The sequence below is a fragment of the Neofelis nebulosa genome, chromosome 11 (assembly GCF_028018385.1).
Source record: "Neofelis nebulosa isolate mNeoNeb1 chromosome 11, mNeoNeb1.pri, whole genome shotgun sequence".
Taxonomy (NCBI): Eukaryota; Metazoa; Chordata; class Mammalia; order Carnivora; family Felidae; genus Neofelis; species Neofelis nebulosa.
Genome location: NC_080792.1, coordinates 85,665,934 through 85,689,645, shown reverse-complemented (window position 1 = coordinate 85,689,645; position 23,712 = coordinate 85,665,934). Strand labels below are relative to the sequence as shown.

Here is a 23,712-nt window from a genome sequence, read left to right as displayed (position 1 = left end):
TTTTGGTTCCCAAGACTCAAGACTCTGGGAAATCTAGAATATGGTCAGCAGGATCTAAAAGAAGGTGCTTTTAAGATGCATGGGACTTACCTGGCCAGATCCTAAGTATAAATCACCACAGAACATTTCCTGAACGAAATGATCACCTGTATCAGATAGGCTGACTTCGGATTGCTGCCTTATTCTCTTAGCCAAGGCTTTAATTGCTGGGTAGCCTATACCTCAACCCTAAAAGAAACAGAATACCGGACACTGGACCGAGTAGGCTTAAAGTCCTCCTCTTAAGCATCCCTTTCACTACTTCTGGTGTTCAAAGAATCAAAACCAAAGAGCAATACAATATAAAGAGGGAAGGCAGCAGACAGGGTCTAAATGCTCAAGCTGGGAGTCCGGCCACTCACCAGCTGCCCCGTCTCAAACCTGTCACTTAATTCCTATGGACTTTTACTTCTTCATTTCTCCAACAGGGAGACGTCCCTGGGGTGCAACAAGATTGAAATAAAGGGGCAAAAGCACACTGGAACATTTAAGGCCATGAAACCAACCTGTAAGGTATAGTTACCTGCCACACAGTCACTGGTTCCCTGGTTCCTAAGCCCCTCCAGGATCTGAGCCCTGCCAAGCTCCTCTCCTGTCCCTTTTCTCTCCCACTGCCTTCCAGCTGGTTACCTTGCTGTCCCCTCGACTACACCAAGCACAGAAAGAGCACCCGAGTTGTGCCACTTGCTGCTTTTCTTGACCACGACACTCGGTCACTGGCTGGCTCTTGGTCATCTTCCCGGCCTCTGCTCCACTTCAGTAAGGCCTTCCCTAGGCTCTAACGAATGCTGTCCCACCTCCACTTAGTCATTCTGTAGCAAAATATCCTGTTAGGTCTTCCTACAAATGAGCAGCCCTCTCTGAAGTGATCTTACGCATGGCAACTTTGCAATTTTAGGCACCAATGATCTTGCTCACTGCTGGATCCCCACTGCCTAGAAGGGCACCTTGCACACGGAAAGTGAGGAATAATTATTTACAAGGTGAATCGCCCAGAGTCCATTCAACTGCAAGGTATGAAACCATGAGTCACTATGTTCCTAAAACCTAGCAAGGTTCCTGGCAAAGGTGTTCAATAAATGTTAGTTGGCTGAACGAATAAACATCTTCAAAATATTGTTTTGAAAATGTTTGGTCTTTGAAAGCATCAGTCTCAGAAGTTCAATTAGGTCCCTAATAACTTCATTAAAGTAGATAACCCAACTGAAAAGCTTAGGACTTCTGAGGTAAATACAGTCCAGGACGGACGGCAATATTGGCAAGACAATGTAGGAACAATCTTTAAAAACAACACAAGGGTGCCTAGGTGCCTTGGTCATTAAGCATCTGACTTTGGCTCAGGTCATGATCACACAGTTTGTGAGTTTGAACCCCGCTTTGGGTAAAACACAAACCCCCAGTGAGCCCCACTTCTGTCTCTTATGGGATTCTCTCTGCCCCTCACTCACTTGTGCCCTCTCTCTCAAAAAAAAAAAAAACAAAAAACAAAAACAAAAAAAAAAAACAAACAAACCACCAAGAGGAAACTAAAAACACTCATTTCAACATTTCTGAGTGGAATTTGGAATCTCAAGCACATGAAGCAATTCCAATAACTAGCAGATTGAATGTGGGCACAAAAAGTAAAGTTTATGATCCTATGTTCAATAACTACAAAAAAATGTTTAAAATTCAAAAGCTGATTATTCCTAACATTCTAAATCTGCCTTAAGACAGTTCTACCTAAAAGCATATTTTCTCTAAATGAGATTTTTGTATTAATAATAAATCTATTTAGGGCTTGTAAAATACAGATCAATCCAATATAAAAAAGCCTTTCCAGGGGAACTTATTTCAGTACCACCCAGTAATGTCTCCAGAATTAAGCTCATGTCAGGATTTCCACAATCTACAGTCTTCAGGGATCTGAAACTAGGCTAAGACAGTTTGCTCAGGGCAAGGAAACTGACAAATACTGGTGCCATCTTGCCTTAAAAAATAGCTTGATAGCCAACCGCCTGAAGGTCAACTCTGAAGCCATAAAAACAGGGAAAGAAGTCTTATAGCTAAGAACTTCACAATCCTCCAAGAAGAATTTTCCCACATACACTTTGCTTAAAAAAATGAAAAGAAAAGAAAAAAGAAAGGGGAGGGGTGTGTTCCTGGGTGACTCACTTAAGTGTTTGACTTCATGAAGCTCAGGTCATGATCTTACAGCTTGTGAATTCGAATCCCACATCGGGCTCCATGCTGACAGCTCAGAGCCTGCAGCCTGCTTCAGATTTTGTGTCTCCCTCTCTGCCCCTCTCCTGCTTGTGCTCGCTCTCAAAAATAGACATTAGAAAAAAAGAAGATAAAAAGAAAAAAGAACTCAAAGAAAATTCTGAAGAGGGACAAATTAGTGTGACATTAATAAGTGACACTAATCTGTCAGACCATGGTCCCTAACAGGTCTCTAGACAACTAGCTTAGAAGTAAGGGCAGTGGACCTTTTTCTCACAAATATGTGCCAATGAACATACAGTTATCGGGCAGGACAACGTGGAAATCCTCTCCTGGAAAAGTCACTCCAAGCACATTTCCTATTGATACGAAATCAGTAACATCAGCTTACACACAAAGGATGGCACGTTATTAAATCTGGACATATACAGAGAGCTTTCCATCAAATTAACGGAAGCATCAGGGTCCAGAAACAGAACTTGTGACCAAATCTGTGGGACTGAGTCCAGATAATAACCCACTCACTTGCCGACACGCTCCTTGGAGACACCCATAGAAAAAAAAAAAAATTACAAGCACTACAAGTTTTCTGACCATCCTCCCAGGAGAGATACAGATATGCCACCCCCACTAACTACTGCTCCGAAAACGCTAATCATCCAAGGGGCGAGTAGATAACCGCAAGGGTTGGCTCTCCATTTTAAGCGGTTTCAGCTTTATCACGGGAGAGCAGACGGCAAAAACTGGAGCTTTAGCCTCCAGCTGGGGGTTCCTGGTGCCAAGTTTCGGTGAAGGCATCTTCTGCGCGGTCAAGGCTGGGGAATCCAATGCTGCCAACCAAGAAGGCCTCCTGGACGGGACGACTTCATCAAACGGGCCTGCCCTCTTACTCTGCCCCACCCCCGGCAGCACGTCAGCAGGCGGTACGTCTGACTGCCCTTACCTGGCACATGCTAAAGCCACCAGAGCGGCAGCAGCATTTTCCTTTTGCTTATGGGGGACGTGTCGGCCCGTGTCGGGAGCGTCCTCCAGCCAGGAGCACAGCAGAGTTTCGATGCCATTGAGACAGTCGGCGGGCTCCTTGGTCAGGCTCAAAGGCTGGCAGTCGCGAAGGCAGTTCAATAGCACCTCGGCAGTTATGTTACAGAGGGAGGGGTCCGTCCTGCTCTGGGACTGAATGAGGGGGAAGACCAGCAGGAGCCCCATCCGAGACGTGAAGGGCGCCTGCTCGGGTTGCTGCAGCAGGCCCTGGCGTTTGAGCAGGGCCAGGGTCTCTTCGTCACCCGAACTCTCTCTCTCGTGCTGTTCCTCCAAGGCCAGCTGGCGCTGGGCATTCCACAGTCCTCGCAAGGCGTTCAGGCGGTATTCCAGCAGGCGGGCGTAGGCGTTGCTCTGATTGCCACACACAGAGCGCAAACGTTCGGCTAATTCCGTCGGGTTCTTGGTCTCAAATGTTAAAATCTAAGGGAGGAAACAAACAAACAAAGAAGTTCGTGTGCATGGTTTTCACCACCGCTTTCACCTGCGGAAGCAAGTCTAGCCAATGGTGTCTAAAAACAGTCCACGTAAATCATTGTAACTGCGGCCAAATGTGAAAATATGTGCCATAATGCCAGGTAGTTGCTGATGGAGATTTTTCTCCTTGTGGCGTTTCTGCTAGTGCTCCAATTAAAAGTAATATCAGATGTAACTCAAAGAGCCCAAATCATAAAAATAGTGAAGTGCGGAATTCAGAAATTACTTTGCTCTAGAAAATGGAGGTACAAGTCTTAATTAAATGCTCGAGTTATCATGGAAGTCTGACTCCGCTTACCAGGTGGATTATACGTGAAAAGAACAAAGTTTTATCTTCAAAATCGAATATACCTAGTCAATAATTGATAGCTTATGGTTCTTTGATTTTGAAGAACACTCCATTTTTACTACTGTTAATCCATTATTTCAATCGGTGACATGGTATAGATTTATTCAGATTTATAAGGACAGAGGAATCACTACTAGCTTCTTGCCAAAACCTACAATTACCAGGAGAGCTTCTCTAGATCTTCAGCAACTAGGGAAATAAAACCACTAAATCCTCAATCAAGGAAGGAACCAGCTATCAAGATACAGAATTATGGCGGGGGTGAACTCAGTCAGTTAAGCGTCGGACTTAGGCTCAGGTCATGATCTCAGTTTGTGAGTTAGAGCCCCGCGTCAGGCTCTGTGCTGACAGCTCAGAGCCTGGAACCTGCTTCGGACTGTATCTCCCTCCCTCTGCCTCTCCCCTTGCTCGCTCGTGCTCTCCGTCTCAAGTAAATACACATTAAAAATTTATTTAAAAGAATAGAATTAGGGCCTGCTGGGTGGCTCATTTGGTTGAGCAACCAACTCCATTTCGGCTCAGGTCAAGATCTTATGATATCTGAGCACTGATGGTGCTGAGACTGCTTGGGATTCTCACTCTCGCTTTCTCCCCCACCCTTGCCCCTCTCAGGCTTGCACACACACATGTGCTCACTTTCAAATAAACTTTGAAAAATAAATCAATTAAACTTTGTGATGCCAAAAGTTTGCGCATATAAATTCAACTAGGTTAAAATGAACAAACTACTGTGGGAATGCAAGCTGGTGCAGCCACTCTGGAAAACAGTATGGAGGTTCCTCGAAAAAATAAAAGTAGAACTACCCTATGACACAGCAATTGCACTACTAGGCATTTATCCACGGGATACAGGGGTGCTGTTTCAAAGGGACACATGCACCCCCATGTTTATAGCAGCACTATCGACAATGGCCAAAGTATGGAAAGAGCCCAAATGTCCATTGATGGATGAGTGGATCAAGAAGATGTAGTATATTATACACACACACACACACACACACACACACACACACACACACACACACGGAATATTACTCGGCAATCAAAAAGAATGAAATCTTGCCATTTGCAACTATGTGGATGGAACTGGAGGGTATTATGCTAAGTGAAATTAGTCAGAGAAAGACAAAAGTCAGATGACTTCACTCAAATGAGGACTTTAAGAGACAAAACAGATGAACATAAGGGAAGGGAAACAAAAATCATATAAAAACAGGAAGGGGGACAAAACAGAAGAGACTCAAATATGGAGAACAAACTGAGGGTTACTGGAGGGGTTGTGAGAGGGGGGATGGGCTAAGGGTAAGAAATGGGTAAGGGGCATTAAGGAACCTACTCCTGAAATCACTGTTGCACTATATGCTAATTTGGATGTAAATTAAAAATAAAAAAATTTAACCAAGTTTTGAAAAGACAAAAACTAAAAAATGAACAAACTACTGTAAGCAACAAACGAGGACACTCTAGGAGCAAACACATTAAAACAGTATCAGGTGCCAGAGGAATCGGTTTCTCAGTAGACCAAAAAAGGGTGGGAAGAGGTTTGAAATAAAAGCAAAAAAAAAAAAAAAAATTGTCATTGGCACTGACATTTTAAAAGGTTATATAGTTCACTTTATTTCTCTCAGAAACCTGCAAAATAATTTTACTACCTCAAATTTTGCCCTTCAAAATAACCCAATAAAATAACAAGAACTTCCAGAACAATGTAAACCCTGTATCTGCCTTGCTTAGCCATACATGAAAGTCACTGAAGTGAAAAAATGTTCAGTTTAAAAAGACACATTCCAGGGCGCCTGGCTGGCTCAGTCAATAGAGCATGTGATTTGATCTCAGAGTTGTGGGTTCAAGCCCCACGTTGGGTGTGCAGCCTACTTATAAATAAAAACCAAATTCCAATTCAAAAAATGTATTTCGTGTATCTGAAAACAGTTCATAGTTAAAAAAAAAAAAAAAAAAAAAGTAAGCAATTTGAACTTCAGTGCCAGCCAATTTCAACCAACAGGAGCACCTGGGTAGCTCAGTCACTCTTGGTTTTGGCTCAGGTCATGATTTCATGATGTGTGAGTTCTAACCCCACACTGGGCTCTGTGCTGACAGTGCAGAGCCTGCTTGGGAGTGAGTCTGTCTGTCTGTCTGTCTGTCTGTCTGTCTCTCTCTCTCTCTCTCTCTCTCTCTCCCCCTCCCCCGCCCCGCTTTGCTCACTTGCTCACTCTCAAACTTAAAAAGAAATATTTAAAAAAAAAAAAAAGTTTCATGGCACAAAAGCAGACACTCAGATCAACGGAACAGCATAGAGAACCCAGAAATGGACCCACAAACATATGGCCAACCCATCTTTGACAAAACGGGAAAGAATATCCAAAGGAATAAAGACCGTCTCTTCAGCAAATGGATCTGGGAAAGCTGGAGAGGAACATGCAGAAAAATGAACCTGGACCACTTTCTTACACCATACACAAAAATAAACTGAAAATGGATGAAAGACCTCAATGTAAAACAGAAAGCCATCAAAATCCTCGAGGAGAAAGCAGGCAAAAACCTCTTTGACCTCGGCCGCAGCAACTTCTTACTCAATATGTGTCTGGAAGCAAGGGAAACAAAAGCAAAAATGAACTACTGGAAGCTCATCAAAATAAAAAGCTTCTGCACAGCAAAGGAAACAATCAGCAACCCATGGAATGGGAGAACATATTTGCAAACAACAGGTCAGATACAGGTTTAGTATCCAAAACCTATGAAGAACTTACCAAACTCAACACCCAAAAAACAAATAATCAATCCAGTGAAGAAATGGGCAAAAAACATGAATAGACACTTCTCCACAGAAGACATCCAGATGGCCAACTGACACGTGAAAAAATGTTCCACATCACTCATCATCCGGGAAATACAAATCAAAACCACAATGAGATACCACCTCACACCTGTCAGAATGGCTAACATTAACAACTCAGGCAATGACAGATGTCGGTGAGAATGCAGAGAAAAAGGATCTCTTTTGCACTGCTGGTGGGAATGCAAACTGGTGCAGCCACTCTGGAAAACAGTATGGAGGTCCTCAAAAAAAAAATTAAAAATAGAACTACCTTATGACCCAGCAATTGCACTACTAGGTATTTATCCAAGGGATACAGTTGTGCTGTTTTGAAGGGACACGTGCATCCCAATGTTTATATTATAGCAGCACTATCAACAATAGTCCAAGTATGGAAAGAGCCCAAATGTCCATTGATGGATGATTGGATAAAGAAGATGTGGTGTGTGTGTGTGTGTGTGTGTGTGTGTGTGTGTGTGTGTGTGTAGTATTACTAGGTAATCAAAAAGAATGAAATCTTGCCATTTGCAACTACATGGATGGAACTAGAGGGTATTATGCTAAGCGAAATTAGAGAAAAACAAATATCATATGACTTCACTCATAGGAGGACTTTAAGAGACCAAACAGATGAACATAAGGGAAGGGGAACAAAAATAACAAAAATAACAAAAACAGGGAGGGGGACAAAACAGAAGAGACTCCTATAGGGAGAACAAACAGAGGGTTACTGGAGGGATTGTGGGAGGGGGAAATGGGCTAAATGGGTAAGGGGCATTAAGGAATCTACTCCTGAAATCACTGTTGCACTGTATGCTAACTAAACTTGGATATAAATTTAAAAAGTTAAATAAGTAAACAATAAAATTTCAACCAATGACTTAGCAATAAAAACGGATACACACAACTTCAATGAATCTCGATGGCATTTTGTTGAGTACAAGCAGCCAATTTCAAAAGGTCGCATTGGTTTGATTCCATTTACATGACTTTCTGGGAAAAAAATAGAACTATCATGATGGAGAAGAGATCAGGGATTGCCAGAGGTTAGGGGGAACAGTCAGATTATGATTATATAGGAATGGTATGAAGAAGTTTTTTGGAATGAACAAAGGGTTCTGTATCCTGGTGGTGGTTGTGATGTGAATCTATACATGTGTTAAAATTCATACAACAGTATACCTTCTGAAAAGGTCAGTTTCACTGTACGATAATTTTTAAACAAAAGGAAAAAAATTCCAACCAGGTTAGATCTGTATTTAACTAGGTTTTACTGGGTAAAGCTATATTGCAGTTCACGTTAAAATTAAGAACTAGGGCCATTTTTACTTAGTTTTTAGTTTAAAAAACTTTTTTTACATTTATTTTTGAGACAGTGAGACAGAGCGCGAGCGGGGGAAGAGCAGAGAGAGAAGGAAACACAGAATCTGAAGCAGCTTCCAGACTCTGAGCAAGCGGTCAGCACAGAGCCTGATGCAGGGCTCAAACCCACGAGCCGTGAGATCATGACCTGAGCCGAAGTCGGATGCTCAACTGGCTGAGCCACCCAGGAGCCCCCTTAGTTTTTAATACAACTGGATCAAACAAATAATGATTAAAGGTCTTACCATCAAGTCACAAACTGTTTTTCTACCTTTTGTCTGGATTCAAACATAAATCACCCTTTTATTTTTCACACAGCAGAAAGATATCATTTTTTTTTTTTTAAAGGTGCTTGTTATTTCAAGGGCAACCATCTACCTTGAAGCTGTAATCATATCCAAGGAAGGTAGACTGTCCTTTTGTTTTTTTTTTCCTTTAAGGATATCAACTCAAAAGTCAGTAACCAACCTCCAATATTAAAATCAACAATGAGGGGCACTTAGGTGGCTCAGTTGATTAAGCGCCCTACTCTTGATTTCCGCTCAAGTCATGATCTCATTGTGTGTGAGACTGAGCCACACACAAGTTGGGATCTGTGCCAACAGTGTGGAGCCTGCTGAGGATTCTCTCTCTGCCCCTCCCTGCCTTGCGCACACACATGCTCTCACAAAAGAAATAAATGTAAAAAGAATAAAATAAAATCAACCAAAGACCAAGGTATTTTTCAATGTTGTTAAAAAAAAAGAAAAAAAATCACAAAACTTTAAATTTGTCTTTCCAGCTATGAACATCTAAAACAAGTTTTGTTGCGTTTTTACAAGCCTTTCCAATATTGTTTTGTAATTTCCGCTGAATACAACTCTTTGATATACAATACATGTCTTCTACATACGTTTTTACTTATGGTACACTGATCATCTCCTTAATTTATATGAAGTAACTGTTAAAGATTCAATACAGGCTTTTAGTACTCAAGAGTCAAAGAGCTTAGTAACATTAAATTCAGCTATTTCTTTTTATTATCAATCTTAAACATAAGAGGTTCGAAAATGTGATATTTCATGGTTCATAAAATATGACAGAATCTATACCTAACTCCAAATATTAAGACTAGCTGGAAAAAAAAACCTAATATACTTCTGCACTTTTCTTGTGATTCTATTTTTATAAGTACTTCGGTTATATTTTGGCATTCCACTTGAAAGACAAATATTCTGAAAGGATCTGAGTTATAATTAACCAAATATTGTATAATATACACACTTAAGTGACTTGTGTTTATTGATTTAGCAGTATCTAAAGCACACTATGCTTTCAGAAATCCATTAGACTACTCAGCATTGTCCATTCCAATGGCCCCTTAGAAAAACTAAGAACTGTGCGCTACATGGCTGTTTTTCAGAATTCTAAGTTTGAAGGTCATGGCCAAACATCAGCTCAAAGACCTCATACCTCAGAGTTTTAGTAAGTCCGCTATGAAGGATCTATTCTGGTACTTATGAATATTAAATGATTGGTCTCAGATCCTGCTATAAAACCACTGCTCTCAGTAACTGCTCAAAGTAGACAGAAGACCAGAATGTCCTTAGAAAAGGAATACTTTTTTCTTTAAGAAGGGGGAAAGCTATTTAAGACACAGGGAAGATCCCCGTCATCCTTAATCAGAAGGAAGGGTCACTAACTGTACTTTGGTGATAATGAAGTCACCCAACGAAAGGAAGGACTTTCAAAGCGACTTGTAGCCTTAAAGTACTTTTTAAAAATCATAGGTGACACACACAAGTTTAAGCTAAAACAACAATCATTCTAGAAAGCCCAACAGGGTAGAATTTGCCAGCCAAATCTAGCTTTGAACAAAATTCCAGTATTTGACCTAAGAGCAGTTATAGAGGATCTGCTCACTTCAGCCAATTTCTTTCCATTTTCCACATGAAAAAATACACGAACATACACCTGCCAGCCATGATGTAAAATATGAAATGCCAACATGCATTTCAAGTAACTGTGGTAGTAAGAAAAAGCACAGAGAGGCTGTTAAAGTAGTAGAGCATGTTATATATAAAGAAATTAACTAAACCAATAATTAACAGAAAAGATTAGGGCATGAACTACTGTATTCCCCTGAACGTAAATATCAATATCCATCTACTTCACTGTTTGGAATAGGGATGGAAGGCTCTAAAAGGGTCAAGAAATTAAAAGATCTATTAGAGCCTACCTCTGAAAGAAATAAAGTAATCTCCTTTCTAAGAATTTACCCTAAAAAAAAAAAAAAAATTCCAGAAATAAAATATACAGAAATGTTCACTACAGTTTTATTAGAGTGGAAAGAATAGAAGCAATCTCAACATCTAAAGGGCAGTGTTCAGGGGTGGCTGGCTGGCTAGCTTAGTCGGTACAGCAATGCAACTCGATTTCAGTGTTGTGAGTTCGAGTCCCACATTGGATGTACAGATTAAGAATAAAATCAAAAAGAAAGAAAATAGGAATTAATCTTTGGTAAACCAGCATAGTAAAATAAATTGGGGGCACCTGGCTTGCTCAGTTGGTGGAGCATGCAACTCAATCTCAGGGTTGTGAGTTGAAGCCCCACATTGAGTGCAATTACTTAAAAATAAATGAAACTCGAAAAATAAAAATTTAACGGCTCAGTCAGTTAAGCGTCTGAGTTCAGCTCAGATCATGATCTCACAGTCCGTGAGTTTGAGCCCTGCATTGGGCTCTGTGCTGATAGCTCAGAGCCTGGAGCCTGCTTTGGGCTCTGTGTCTCCTTCTCTCTCTGCCTCTCTGCCTCTCATGCTCTCTGTCTCTCTCAAAAATAAACCTTAACTAAAAATTAAAAAATAAAAATAAGATAAAAATAAAAATAAAAATTTTAAAAAGTGTTCAATTAAAACATGATATTAGGGGCACCTGGGTGGCTCAGTTGGTTGAGCATCCAACTCTTGATTTCTGCTCAAGTTATGATCTCCTAGTTTGTGGTCTTGAGCCCCATGTTAGGCTCTGCATGGATGGTGAGGAGCCTGCTTGGGATTCTCTGCCTATGCTCTTGCTCTCAAAGTAAGTAAACTTAAAAAAAGATAACATATGACAATGGAATATTATGCAGTAACTAAAAAAAGTTGAAACCCAACAAAAAGCAGTGTAAGAATTATATATGCCCTGGGGCGCCTGGGTGGCTCAGTCGGTTAAACATCTGACTTCGGCTCGGGTCATGATCTTGCAGTTCAGGAGTTCGAGCCCCACATTGGGCTCTGTGCCGACAGCTCGGAGCCTGGAGCCTACTTCGGAGTCTGTCTCCCTCTTTCTCTCTGCCTCTCCCCCACTCACAATCTGTCTCAAAAATAAACATTAAAAAAAACTAATTATATATACCCTATAATTAGGACTATGTAAAACACGCTTGTTCAATTTAAAATGTCATTAGTATTTGTGGTAATAAGCATGGGTTTTCTGTTAAAAATAGTGGGGGGGAAAAAGAGAAAGAAAAAGAAACAGGGGTGCCTGGGTGGCTCAGTCAGTTAAGTATCCAACTTCAGCTCAGGTCACAATCTCGCAGCCCTTCAGTTTGAGCTGCACACCGGGCTCTGTACCGACAGCTCAGAGCCTGGAGCCTGCTTCAGATTCTGTGTCCTCCTCTCTGCACCTCCCCCCCTGCTCACTCTCCATCTCTGTGTCTTTCTCTCAAAAATAAACATTAAAACAAACAAACAAACAAAACCAAAACAGTGATAAGTTCAAGAGTTCATATTTAAGCAATCATAACTACAGGGGTGATTTTTCTAAAGCAAACGCTATTTTTAAATAACTGGTAGTCAAACAAATGGTGACAACTGATATATTTAAAATTTGGGGGACATCTGACAAAAAAAAAAAAAATCACGAAAACCATCAGCTGACTAGTTCCATCTGTTGCACTTTGGCAGCAAGTAATGTAGGGGCTGGTTAGATTCCTGGTTAGGAGGGAAGACTGAGTAGTGGGACAGGGAAGACACTGCAGATACTGGGAGCTATGAATGAACAATAAAACCTTTCACTCTCCGAAAAGAAAGGATACTTAAAACTCAGGACTGTGCCTGCCTTGGCAGCACATACACTGAAACTCAGGATCACTCAAGCTCCAAACAGATGAATTACTATACTCCCTGATCGGCTACATTAACCAATTCATTAGATGTACCTGTCAGCATAAAAAGGACTTTATACCCGGGTTGTTATTTCAAAGCGGATCAACTGGCTGGTCTTGCAAACTCAACACAGAACTTTTCAGGAAAGGCAATGGAATACGGAAACCCTCTCCAATGTTAGGGTGAATTTTTAAGTCCTTCTGTAAGTTTTCCCGTCTTTCACATTATGAAGATGGCAATCATGGCCAAACTGAATTGCATAATTGCATACGGCAATTCACAGAATAGAAGATCTCAAGTGGACCAAGTAAACGAATTGTGGATGGAAGGATGGAATTCTAGCTCTAATACAAAAGCCTAAATCAAAAGCGGATCACTTATCGATTACATTAGACCCCAAATCTGCACATCCCCATCCGGTCCTAGAAACACACATGTTCAAATTCTTTCAACATCTATTTGTAAAAAGGGTCTTTAATGGATAACGCGATTAAGCTGCATGCTTTAATTTAGAAGTTTTAGCCCCTAGCTTGGTGACAAAACTAGAATGGGCCCTGCCTGGTTTCCAGGTTGTTCCGCTTTGGATCAGCCCTGTAGAACCTGCTCCAGTGATTTCCCCCCACATCTTCACACTCCTGCTGTGGACGGCGAGATTATCAGAACTGTGAAGATTCAGGGAGCCCGCCTGGCTCAGTCAGAAGAGCACGCGACTCTTGATCTCAGGGTCATGAGTTTGAGCCCCATGTTGGGGATAGAGAGAACTTAAATAAACAAACAACAACAACAAAGAATGGTGAGGACGCAGGATCTAAGGAATCATGGTTCCAATTCTTGCATGAAAGTTCTCTCTCGACCTGGCCCTGCCTGATTTTCTCCTCATCTTTTGTCATTTCCCCATGACCAGGGTCCTATTTTTTTTTTTTTCATCTGCCTGCTTTTGTTGCCTGAATATTCACCCCATCGGGCTAGGTCCTACTTTTCAAAATTCAGCTCAGTCACCTGCTTTTGAAAAAATCTGATTTCCTTACTCTTTCCCCGCCCCCCACCCCCCCTTTCCAGAATGAGCTTCCATGTGTGTCCACCAGGTCTGGTACATACCTCTATCAGAGGATCAGCTATAAGCTAGAAGGAAAAATGCATCTGCCGTTTCAATAGGAATGGATCAATGATTCATTTGTTAGGACTAAAGAAAAAGATCTCTGAAGAGATGAGCTTTGTTAACTGATTGCATCACATACTTAAAGACTACCATACCGTGATCTATTCAAACACTCAGCATATATTTTAGTAAGAGGAAAAAAAAAAATCACTGTTCTTAAATATAGAAAATGTATCAAATTAAAGGAAATTATGTAACTCCAATATGTGTAACACCACAGGACTATAATGTGGGTTATTTACAGTCTCTCTCTTTCAACGAGCTGAGTACTAAAGGGGAAAAATTTTTTTTTTAAGTTTTTATTATTTTGACAGAGTGTGTACATGCACATACACACACACGAGGGAGGGAAAGGAGCAGAGAGAGGAAGAGAGACATGCCCTCAGCACGAAGCCCAATTCAGGGCTTGAACTCACAAACTAGGGGAGAAGGACTTGAGCTGAAACCTAGAGTTGGCCACTTAACCTACTGAGCCGACCTGGTGCACCAGGGGGAAACCAGATCTTATTCACGTTTGTACCACCAGAGCTTAGCACAGTGGCACGTAAACATTTGCCAAATTAATGGGAAGATACATGAATTCCAAGAATAATTCTTTTAGGAGGTACATCTGATTCCCACTGTACATCTGAGTAACCCTTGCTCGGTTGGACTGATTATAAGTCTGCCTTCTGGAGAAATGGAAAAGAATTCTTCCTCTTCCACATAAGAGCTTTTTCATCAGATGAAGAATATACGTGTGATGAGAAGAGGGGACACCAGAATACGAGTTAGGGTCGTTGTTCTCAACCCTGGCCGCACATTACAATTGCTTTGAGAAAAAATTTTTTTTGAGAGAGAGAGAGAGAGAGAGAGAGAGAATGAGTGAATGAATGAATCTGAAGCAGGCTCCAGGCTCTGAGCTGTCAGTATAGAGCCCGACATAGGGCTTGAACTCACGAGTCATGCATGAGATCACGACCTGGGCAAAGTTGGCCGCTCAACTGAGCCACCCAACTGAGCCAACCCATCAAGCCTCCCCATGAGAGCTTTCAAAACAATACTAATGAGTGGGCCCCAATCCAGTCAGATTAATTCAGAATACCTGGGGATGGAACCCATGGGTGGGGGTGGGTGTGTGTGTGTGTGTATAACTCCACCAGTGAAAGCAATGGGCAGCCAAGATCTCCTACTGTTAGGGAATCCAGGTTCCAGCCCAGACTCCACAAATGACAATTTCCCCTTAGGGATTTTACTTTAACTCACTCAGTCTGTATTTCTGCATCTCTAAAAATGAGGGCAACGCCTGCCTCCATTTACACAGTTAAGATGGAAACAAATGTTCAGGGAGCACTCTGAAAGGTTGCAACTACTGAACAATTGTTAGGATGTCCTTATTTTAGACCACATCACCACCAAGAAAGGGAATTTTTCCACATTACCCTGAAAGAAAAAACCGGACCAGATGAAAGCTGGGAGTGTTGGCGGTGGGGTAAGGGAGGTATGGAATGAAACACGTGCTTCATTTGAGCCAACACCGTTTTAAAAAAGCTAATGCAATCTTAAAATGCATTAGTAGAATGCCAGGGTCAGGAGCAAGGGAGGTAATAATCTCATTTATATTCTGCAATGGTCAAACTTTAACTGGAACATCCCGTTCAATTCAGGGCACCTCATTTTAAGAGGTCATTAACAGACTAGTAGGGGTCCAGAAGAGGGTGATTGGACTACTCTGGCAATCATGTCATGAGAAATGGTTAAGGAAGCAGGGGTGTGTGGCCTACAAGGGAGGAGTTGGAATGGGGAGCAGCGTTCATAAAACTGAAGGGCTGTCAGGTGGAAGAGGAAGACTTTGCTGCTCCAGAGGCAGCAGAGAAAGGAAGTTACTGGGATGCACAGCATAACAAAGAACTTGGATAATAATTTGAAGAGCGTGGATCACAATTCCTGGATATACTTAAAACAAAGATTCTTGGGGGTTGGGGGATGGGTGGTGGCACTTGGGTGACTCGGTGAAGCGTTCAACTTCAGCTCAGGTCACGATCTCACGGTCCGTGAGTTTGTGACCCACCTCGGGCTCTGTGCTGACAGCTCAGAGCCTAGAGCCTGTTTCAGAGTCTGTGTCTCCCTCTTGCTCTCCACCCCTTCCCCACTTGCACTCAGTCTCTCGCTCTCAAAACGTTAAAAAAAAAAAAAAAAAAAAAAAAAAAAAAAATGTATCTTAAAGATTCTTGGGATCCACCTACAAAGACCATTTCAAGAAGTCTAGGATGTGCCCTGGAACCTACATCTGAAGCAGGCTCTGTGTAATTCTGGGTAGTTTTTAAAAAAAATTTTATAGAAGGTTTATAATTCACATCATAAAAGTTATACACTTAAGGTGCAAAAGTCAATGGCTTTTAGTATATTCAGAGTCCTATAGTCATTAGCACAATTTTAGAACCCTTCCAACACCTCCAAAAGAAACTCTGTACCCAGTAGCAATCTCTCCTCTTTTCCCAAATCTTACTTAGGCCTCGGCCATCACTAACCTACTGTCTAGATTTACATATTCTTCGCATTAAATGTAAGTGGAATGCTACTACGCGTGTTATTTTGCGTAAGTCACTTAGTATCATGTTTTTGAGATTGGTCTATGTTGTAGCATACATGAGCACTTCGTTCTGGTTTACTGAATATTCCATTCTATGCATAGATCACATATTTATCCATTCATTGATTGGACATTGGAGTTCTACTTTTGGGAGGTTATGAATAACGCTGCTATGAACATTCAAGTTTTTGTGCAGACGTACGTTTTCATCCCTTGGGGTTATTTACCCAACAGAAAAACCACTGAGTCCTATGGTAACTCTGTTTTTACCCTATGGGGGAACCGCTCAACTGTTCTCCAAAGTGGCTGCACCTTTTAAATTTCCAGCAGCAATGTATGAAGATTTCAGTCTCTCCACATCATTGCTAACACTTGTTATTATCTGTCTTTTGATTAGAGCCATCCAAGTGGGTGTGAAACGGTAACTCACGTGCTTTTGATTTGCCCTCCCTGACGGTTAATGATGTTAAACATCCCATGGGCTTACTGATCATTCGCCTGTCTTTGGAAAAACAGTACGTTTTGTGAAACAGCAATTTTGCCATGTCAAAAACAGTAACTCCAACGGACAAACACATCAAAATACATTTAAACCCACAAGCTTATATTATGAAAAAGAAATCACCATTGGAGGATGTTGGTAAGCCAACTCGTTTTGAAAAGTGGTTAATACAAGGAAAGATTCAAACAGGTGTCCTGCCTTTCTCATATGAACCGTACACCTAGATGAGCAAACCGTTGAGGAAAGAAAACTTCCCTTTACATAAGCGTTACGACTAATCAAAGTATGCAGGTATGACAGACCGGCACGATTTTGCGATCTCGATTTAAAAGATCTAGGCACAGGGCTTTAGTAGCTGCAAACATCACAACAAAGCAGCAGACATCATAGGCCTACTGATAAAAACATACACCACCACCTGAGAAGCAGTCTTGCAAAAAAAAAAAAAAAAAAAAAAAAAAAACAAAGACAACAATCAGACTTGAATCTGATCAAACCATGCTCCAGAAGAACAAAATTTTGTCAACAAACCAGAAGGCCAGAGGTGGGGAGAAAGGAAACAGTTTAAAAGGTATCAATCAATCTCGGTGTGTCTTATTTAGATCCTCAAACAACCTTTAAAAAAATATTAACAATTCTAAGACAATTGGAGGGGTGCCTGGGTGGCTCAGTTGGTTAAGGGTCCGACTTCAGCGGAGATCATGATCTTACAGTTCAGGAGTTTGAGCCCCACATCAGGCTCCGTGCTCACACAGCACAGCCTGCTTGGATCCTGTCCCTCTCTGTCCCCCTCTCTCCCTCTCGAAAACATTTAAAAAAAAAAAAAAAAAAAGGAAATTTGAACACTGCCTATGTAATTTTAAGGAATGGTTAATTTTTTTCTTCATTTTTTTTTTTAATTTTTGAGACAGAGAGAAACAGAGCATGAGCAGGGGAGGGGCAGAGAGAGAGAGGGGCAGAGAGAGAGGGAGACACAGAATCCGAAGCAGGCTCCAGACTCCAAGCTGTCAGTACAGAGCCCGACGCGGGGCTCGAGCTCACAAACTGTGAGATCATGACCTGATCTGAAGTCGGTTGCTTAACCAACTGAGCCACCCAGTCACCCCAGGAATGGTTAATTTTTAAAGATACTATTATGTTAGGATTTTTTAAAGGAGTCTTGATCTTTTAGATATATATTGAAGTATTTATGAATAAAATGATAGGTCACAGAAAGACATTCCATGCTCATGGATTTGAAGAGCAAATATTGTTGAAAGTCCTCTACAATGCAAAGCAATCTATACATTTAATTCAATTCCTATCAAAATAGCAACCTCATTTTTCACAGAACTAGAACAATTCTAAGATTTGTATGGAATGACAAAAGACCCCAAATATCCAAAGCAATCTTGAAAAGGAAAAGCTGGAGGCATCACAATTCCTGACTTTAAGTTATATTACAAAACTGTAGGATTCAAAATGGTATGGTGCTGGCACAAAAACAGACATACATGTCAATGAAACTGAATAGAAAAAGCCCAAATAAACACATAACTATATGGTCAATTCACCTTGACAAAGCAGGAAATATACAAAGGAAAAAGACAGTCTCTTCAACAAATGATGTCGGGAAAACTAGACGGCAACATTCAAAAGAAAGAAACTGGACACTTTCTTATGTCCTACACAAAAATAAATTCAGAACGGATGAAAGACCTAAATGTGATGGGAGACCTGATACCATAAAACCCTAGAAGCTAACACAGGCAATAACTTCTTTGTCACTGACAGTAGCAACTTCTCTATAGCAATTACAAACTATTGGGACTACATCAAAATAAAGCTTCTCTGCACAATGAAGGAAACAATCAACAGAACTAAAAGGCAACCTACGGAATAAGATTTTTGCAAATGACATCCAATAAAGGATTAGTACCTCAAATACACAAATATATACAAAGAGCTTATGAAACACCCCCCCCCCAAAACAAAAAACGGACAGTAGAAGGGCACCTGGGTGTCTTAGCTGGTTCAGTTTTGGCTCAGGTCACAATCTCACGGTTTGTGGGTTCGAGCCCACGTCAGGCTTTGCACTGAAAGTGCAGAGGCTGCTCAGGATTCTGTCTCTCTTTCTCTCTGCCTCTACCCCCCCCCCCAAAATAAACATTTAAAAAATTTAAAAACTTAAAAGTTTTTTAAAAATCAAAAGCAGACAGTAGACATGAACAGACATTTCTCCAAAGACGACATACAGATGGTCAACACACACAAGATACTTATCACTTAACCATCAGGGAAATGCAAAACAGAACTACAATGAGACCTCACCTTACACCTGTCAGAATGCCCAAAAATCAACACAAGAAACAACAGGTGTCAGCAAAGATGAGAAAAAGGAACCCTTGTGCACTGCTAGTAGGAATTCAAACTGGTACAGCCACCGTGGAAGACAGTATGGAGGTCCCTCAAAAAGTTAAAAATAGAACTACCCTATGAGCTAGCAACCACAGTACAGGGTATTTATCCAAAGAATACAAAAACAATAATTGAAAAGGATACCCCTATGTTTATAGCAGCATTATTTAGCAAGAGCCAAATTATGGAAGCAGCTGAAGGGTCCACTAACTGATTAACGAGAAAAGAAGATATGGTGTGTGTATATACACACACACACACACACACACACACACACACTGGACTATTACTCAGCCATAAAAAAAAGAATGAAATCCTGCCATTTGGAAGGACATGAATGGAGCCAGAGAGTAGAATGCTAAGTCAAACAAGTCAGAGAAAGACAAATACCATATGATTTCACTCCTGTGGAATTTAAGAAACGAAGCAAACGAGGGCAGGCACCTGGGTGGCTCAGTCGGTTGAGTGGCTGACTTCAGCTCAGGTCATGATCTCGCAGTCCGTGAGTTCGAGCCCCGCGTCGGGCTCTGTGCTGACAGCTCGGAGCCCGGAGCCTGCTTCCGATTCTGTGCCTCCCTCTCTCTCTGCCCCTCCCCTGCTCACACTCTGTCTCTCAATAACAAATGTTAAAAAATTTTAAAAAAAAAAAAAAAAAAAAAAAAAGGACAAAACTGAAAAACTGAAAGGCAACCGACAGAATGGGAGAAGAGATTTGCAGATGACATATCAGATAAAGGGTTAGTATCCAAAAATCTATAAAGAACTTATCAAACTCCACACCCAAAAAACAAATAATCCAGTGAAGAAACAGGCAAAAGATATGAATAGACACTTTTCCCAAGAAGACATCCAGATGGCCAACGGACACATGAAAAAATGCTCCACATCACTCATCATCAGGGAAATACAAATCAAAACCACAGTGAGATACCACCTCACACCTGTCAGAATGGCTAACATTAACGACTCAGGCAACAACAGATGTTGGCAAGGATGTGGAGAAAGAGGATCTCTTTTGCATTGTTGGTGGCAATGCAAGCTCGTGCAGCCACTCTGGAAAACGGTATGGAGGTTCCTCAAAAAAATAAAACTGGAACTACCCTATGACCCAGCAATTGCACTACTAGGTATTTATCCAAGGGATACAGGTGTGCTGTTTCGAAGGCACGCGTGCACCCCAATGTTTATAGCAGCACTATCCACAATAGCCAAAGTATGGAAAGAGCCCAAATGATCATCATTGGATGAATGGATAAAGAAGATGTGGTGTGTGTATACACACATATACATACACACAATGGAGTATTACTCCGCAATCAAGAAGAATGAAATCCTGCCGTTTGCAATAATGTGGATGGAACTGGAGGGTATCATGCTAAGTGAAATTAGCCAGAGAAAGACCAAAGTCATAGGACTTCACTCAAATGAGGACTTTTTAAGAGACAAAACAGATGAACATAAGGGAAGGGAAACAATAATATAAAAACAGGGAGGGGGACAAAACAGACAAGACTAAAATATGGAGAACAGATAGAGGGTAACGGGGGTGGGGGGGGATGGGCTAAATGGGTAAGGGGCACTAAGGGATCTACTCCTGAAATCATTGTTGCACTATAGGCTAACTAATTTGGATGTAAATTTTTAAAAACATTAAAATTAAAGAAATTTTTAATAAAAAAAGGAAAGAGAAAATGAGTAAAGGGAAATCAAGAAACTAGAGAACTGATGGTTACCAGAGGGGAGGTGGGTGGGGGAATGGCTGAACTAGGTGACGGGGATTACAGATTGCACTTGTGATGAACACCAGGTAATGTATGGAATGGTTGAATCGCTGTATTGTACACATGAAACGAATAAAACACGATGTTAAAAAGTGATAGGTCATGGATTTCAAAATAATGCAGGAAAGAGATAAGCAGGTAGCAGTTATAGCTGAAACAAGATTGGCCAGGAGTTGAAAATCGTTCAAGTTGGTGATGGATATACAGGGATCCATGATGCAATTCTATTGGGTTTTTTTTGCCATTTTCCAAATGTTTTATAAGGTTTTCTAATGTTTACTTATTTTGACAGAGAGTGGGGGGGGGGGGGGGGACGGGGAACGGGGAGGTAGAGACCGAACTCTGCAATGTCAGTGCAGAGCCTGATGCAGGACTCAATCCCGCCACCGTTAGATCATGACCTGATTGGAAATCAGGAGCGGGACCCTTAACCAAATGAGCCACCCAGATGCCTCTGTTGTTTTTTTGTGTGTTTTTTAAAGCTATCAAGATGTGCCTGGCTGGCTCAGTCAGAAGAGAATGGGACTCTTGATCTCGGGGTCATGAGTTTGAGCCCCATGTGGGGCACAGAGATTACTGAAATAAATGAAACCAAAAAATAATAATAAAGGCTGTCAAAACTAAAACCTCTTACAGAGGTTGTAAGAAGCCCATCGTTAGCCATAATCAGGAAGAAACCGGAAGGCCCTTTGTTATAGTCCTTGTAAATGACAAAGATTTCTTCTTCCAACGCTAGGACTCTATTCAAACAAGCAGTCTTTTAAAACAGATCTAGCTAAATCACCTTAATTCACCACTTAATTTTGCTAGTAGAAAGTTTTTCTTCAGACCCTCAAAACTGTTTACAAACAGCTATTAATTCACTTTCCTAACACATCAGCTTATATACTTACCCTTAAGAAAAACAGAAAACAAATTAATCAAATGAGAAAATACATTTTTTTAAATGTTTATTTATTTTTGAGACAGAGAGAGACAGAGCATGAACAGGGGAGGAGCAGAGAGAGAGGGAGACACAGAATCTGAAACAGGCTCCAGGCTCTGAGCTGTCAGCACAGAGCCCGACGCGGGGCTCGAACTCACAGACCATGAGATCATGACCTGAGCCGAAGTCAGATGTTTAACCGACTGAGCCACCCAGGGGCCCCAGAAAATACATTTTTAAATTCTATTTACAGTGTCAAATGCAATTCACCTCTAAGGTACAATTATTGTTTCTATGAACAATAGGTTTATCACCAAATAATATACTTCACGAAACAAAGTTGTAATATGTATTCTGGAATTGATGACTAACATCTGTTCCTTCAAAATATATGCACCGGGGCACCTGGGAGGGCTCAGTCGGCTCAGGGTCCAACTTCGGCTCAAGGCATGATCTTGCATTTGTGAGTTCGAGTCCCTCAGATCCTGGAGCCTTGTCCATATTCTGTGTCCACCTGTCTCTGCCCCTCCCCTGCTCGTGCTCTTTCTCTCAAAAATAAACATTTTTTTAAAAAAGTGTTTTAGGGGCACCTGGGTGGCGCAGTCGGTTAAGCATCCGACTTCAGCCAGGTCACGATCTCGCGATCTGTGATGTGAGTTCGAGCCCCGCGTCAGGCTCTGGGCTGATGGCTCGGAGCCTGGAGCCTGTCTTCGATTCTGTGTCTCCCTCTCTCTCTGCCCCTCCCCCGTTCATGCTCTGTCTCTCTCTGTCCCAAAAATAAATAAAAAACGTTGAAAAAAAATTTTTTTTTAAAAAAATAAAAAAGTGTTTTAAACAAAACATATGCACAAATATACTGCTTATCGAGTAGGTAGGTTATGGTTACTGCCTGTCCCCCAAAATACTATTTTACCAATCTATGTTTAGCCAAAAGGATTCTGTAAAATGAAACAGAGTAAAAATAGAAATAAACCAAACAGAAACTCAAGAGTATGCCAGTTCATGCAAGGAGTGCCAAAGAATCACTGGATTCTTTTCTAGAGAAGGAAAAGTGTGTACAGAAGATCCTTACTGGTTAGGAGAGGAGACAAGAACAGACGACCACATTGTCTACAGCAGATTTAGAAGTTTAACCAAACCCCTCAACTTCATTATCATTTAACATCAACATTTTCCCCTTATTAATGCACTCAGTGTTTTTAACTACTGAACTAAAGGTTTCAAGATTTTTACTAGGTTTGGGGGAGCGGCGGGAGGGGGAAATTGTCCCAGGTTTTACAGAATTGCTCAGTGAAACCTCCCACCAGTACAGTGCAATAGTACCGAATGCTGACCAGAATGTGAAACAGGAATTCTTAGACGCTTCCAGTGGGAATATACATTAGCACAAACACCTTCGAGAAAAACTGGCATCATCCAGTTAAACTGAAAACGCATCGTCTTCGTTTCCCAAGGCGGTGCTAACAAATCACTGCAAACCAGTGGCCTAAAACAACAGATATTTATCGGCTCACAGTTCTGAAGGCCCACGCTACCACGAGGCCAAATTCAAGGTGCTGGCAGGGCCACACTCCCGCGAGAGGCTCTAGCAGGGCATCTGTTTCTTGGTTCTTCCACCTTCGGACGGCTGCTGGCGCTCCTCGGCTGTAGCCGCATCGCTCCCTCTGCGCGCACATGGTCTCCTTTTATTCCCTGGGCAATCTCCCTTGGCCTCTCCTCTCACGAGGAGGCTTGTGACTGCACTTAGAGCCCACCTGAAAAGCTAGGAAAATCTACCCAGCTCAAAACCCTTAACATAATGACATCGCAGAGCACCTCTCCCCGTAAGAAGTAACATTTACAGGTGCCAGAGATTAGCCTCCTTTAGAGGCTACCTATCATCCAGCCTACTATATGCATATAGCCCACAATCCAGCAATCCACCTCCGAAATTCTTACACATGAATACCAGGTGACAAGAATGA

The 23,712-nt window shown here is 41.5% G+C and overlaps 1 protein-coding gene across 5 annotated transcripts in view; it reads right to left on the bottom strand.

Moving 5' to 3' along the window:
- Positions 1–23,712, bottom strand: part of HECTD4 (HECT domain E3 ubiquitin protein ligase 4) — a 195,351-nt gene that overhangs the window by 131,486 nt on the left and 40,153 nt on the right. For all 5 annotated transcript variants that reach the window (XM_058691661.1, XM_058691662.1, XM_058691664.1 and 2 more), the window contains exon 2: positions 3,185–3,702. In XM_058691661.1, coding sequence (XP_058547644.1) covers positions 3,185–3,702 — 518 coding nt within the window. The remainder of the gene's footprint in view (positions 1–3,184; positions 3,703–23,712) is intronic.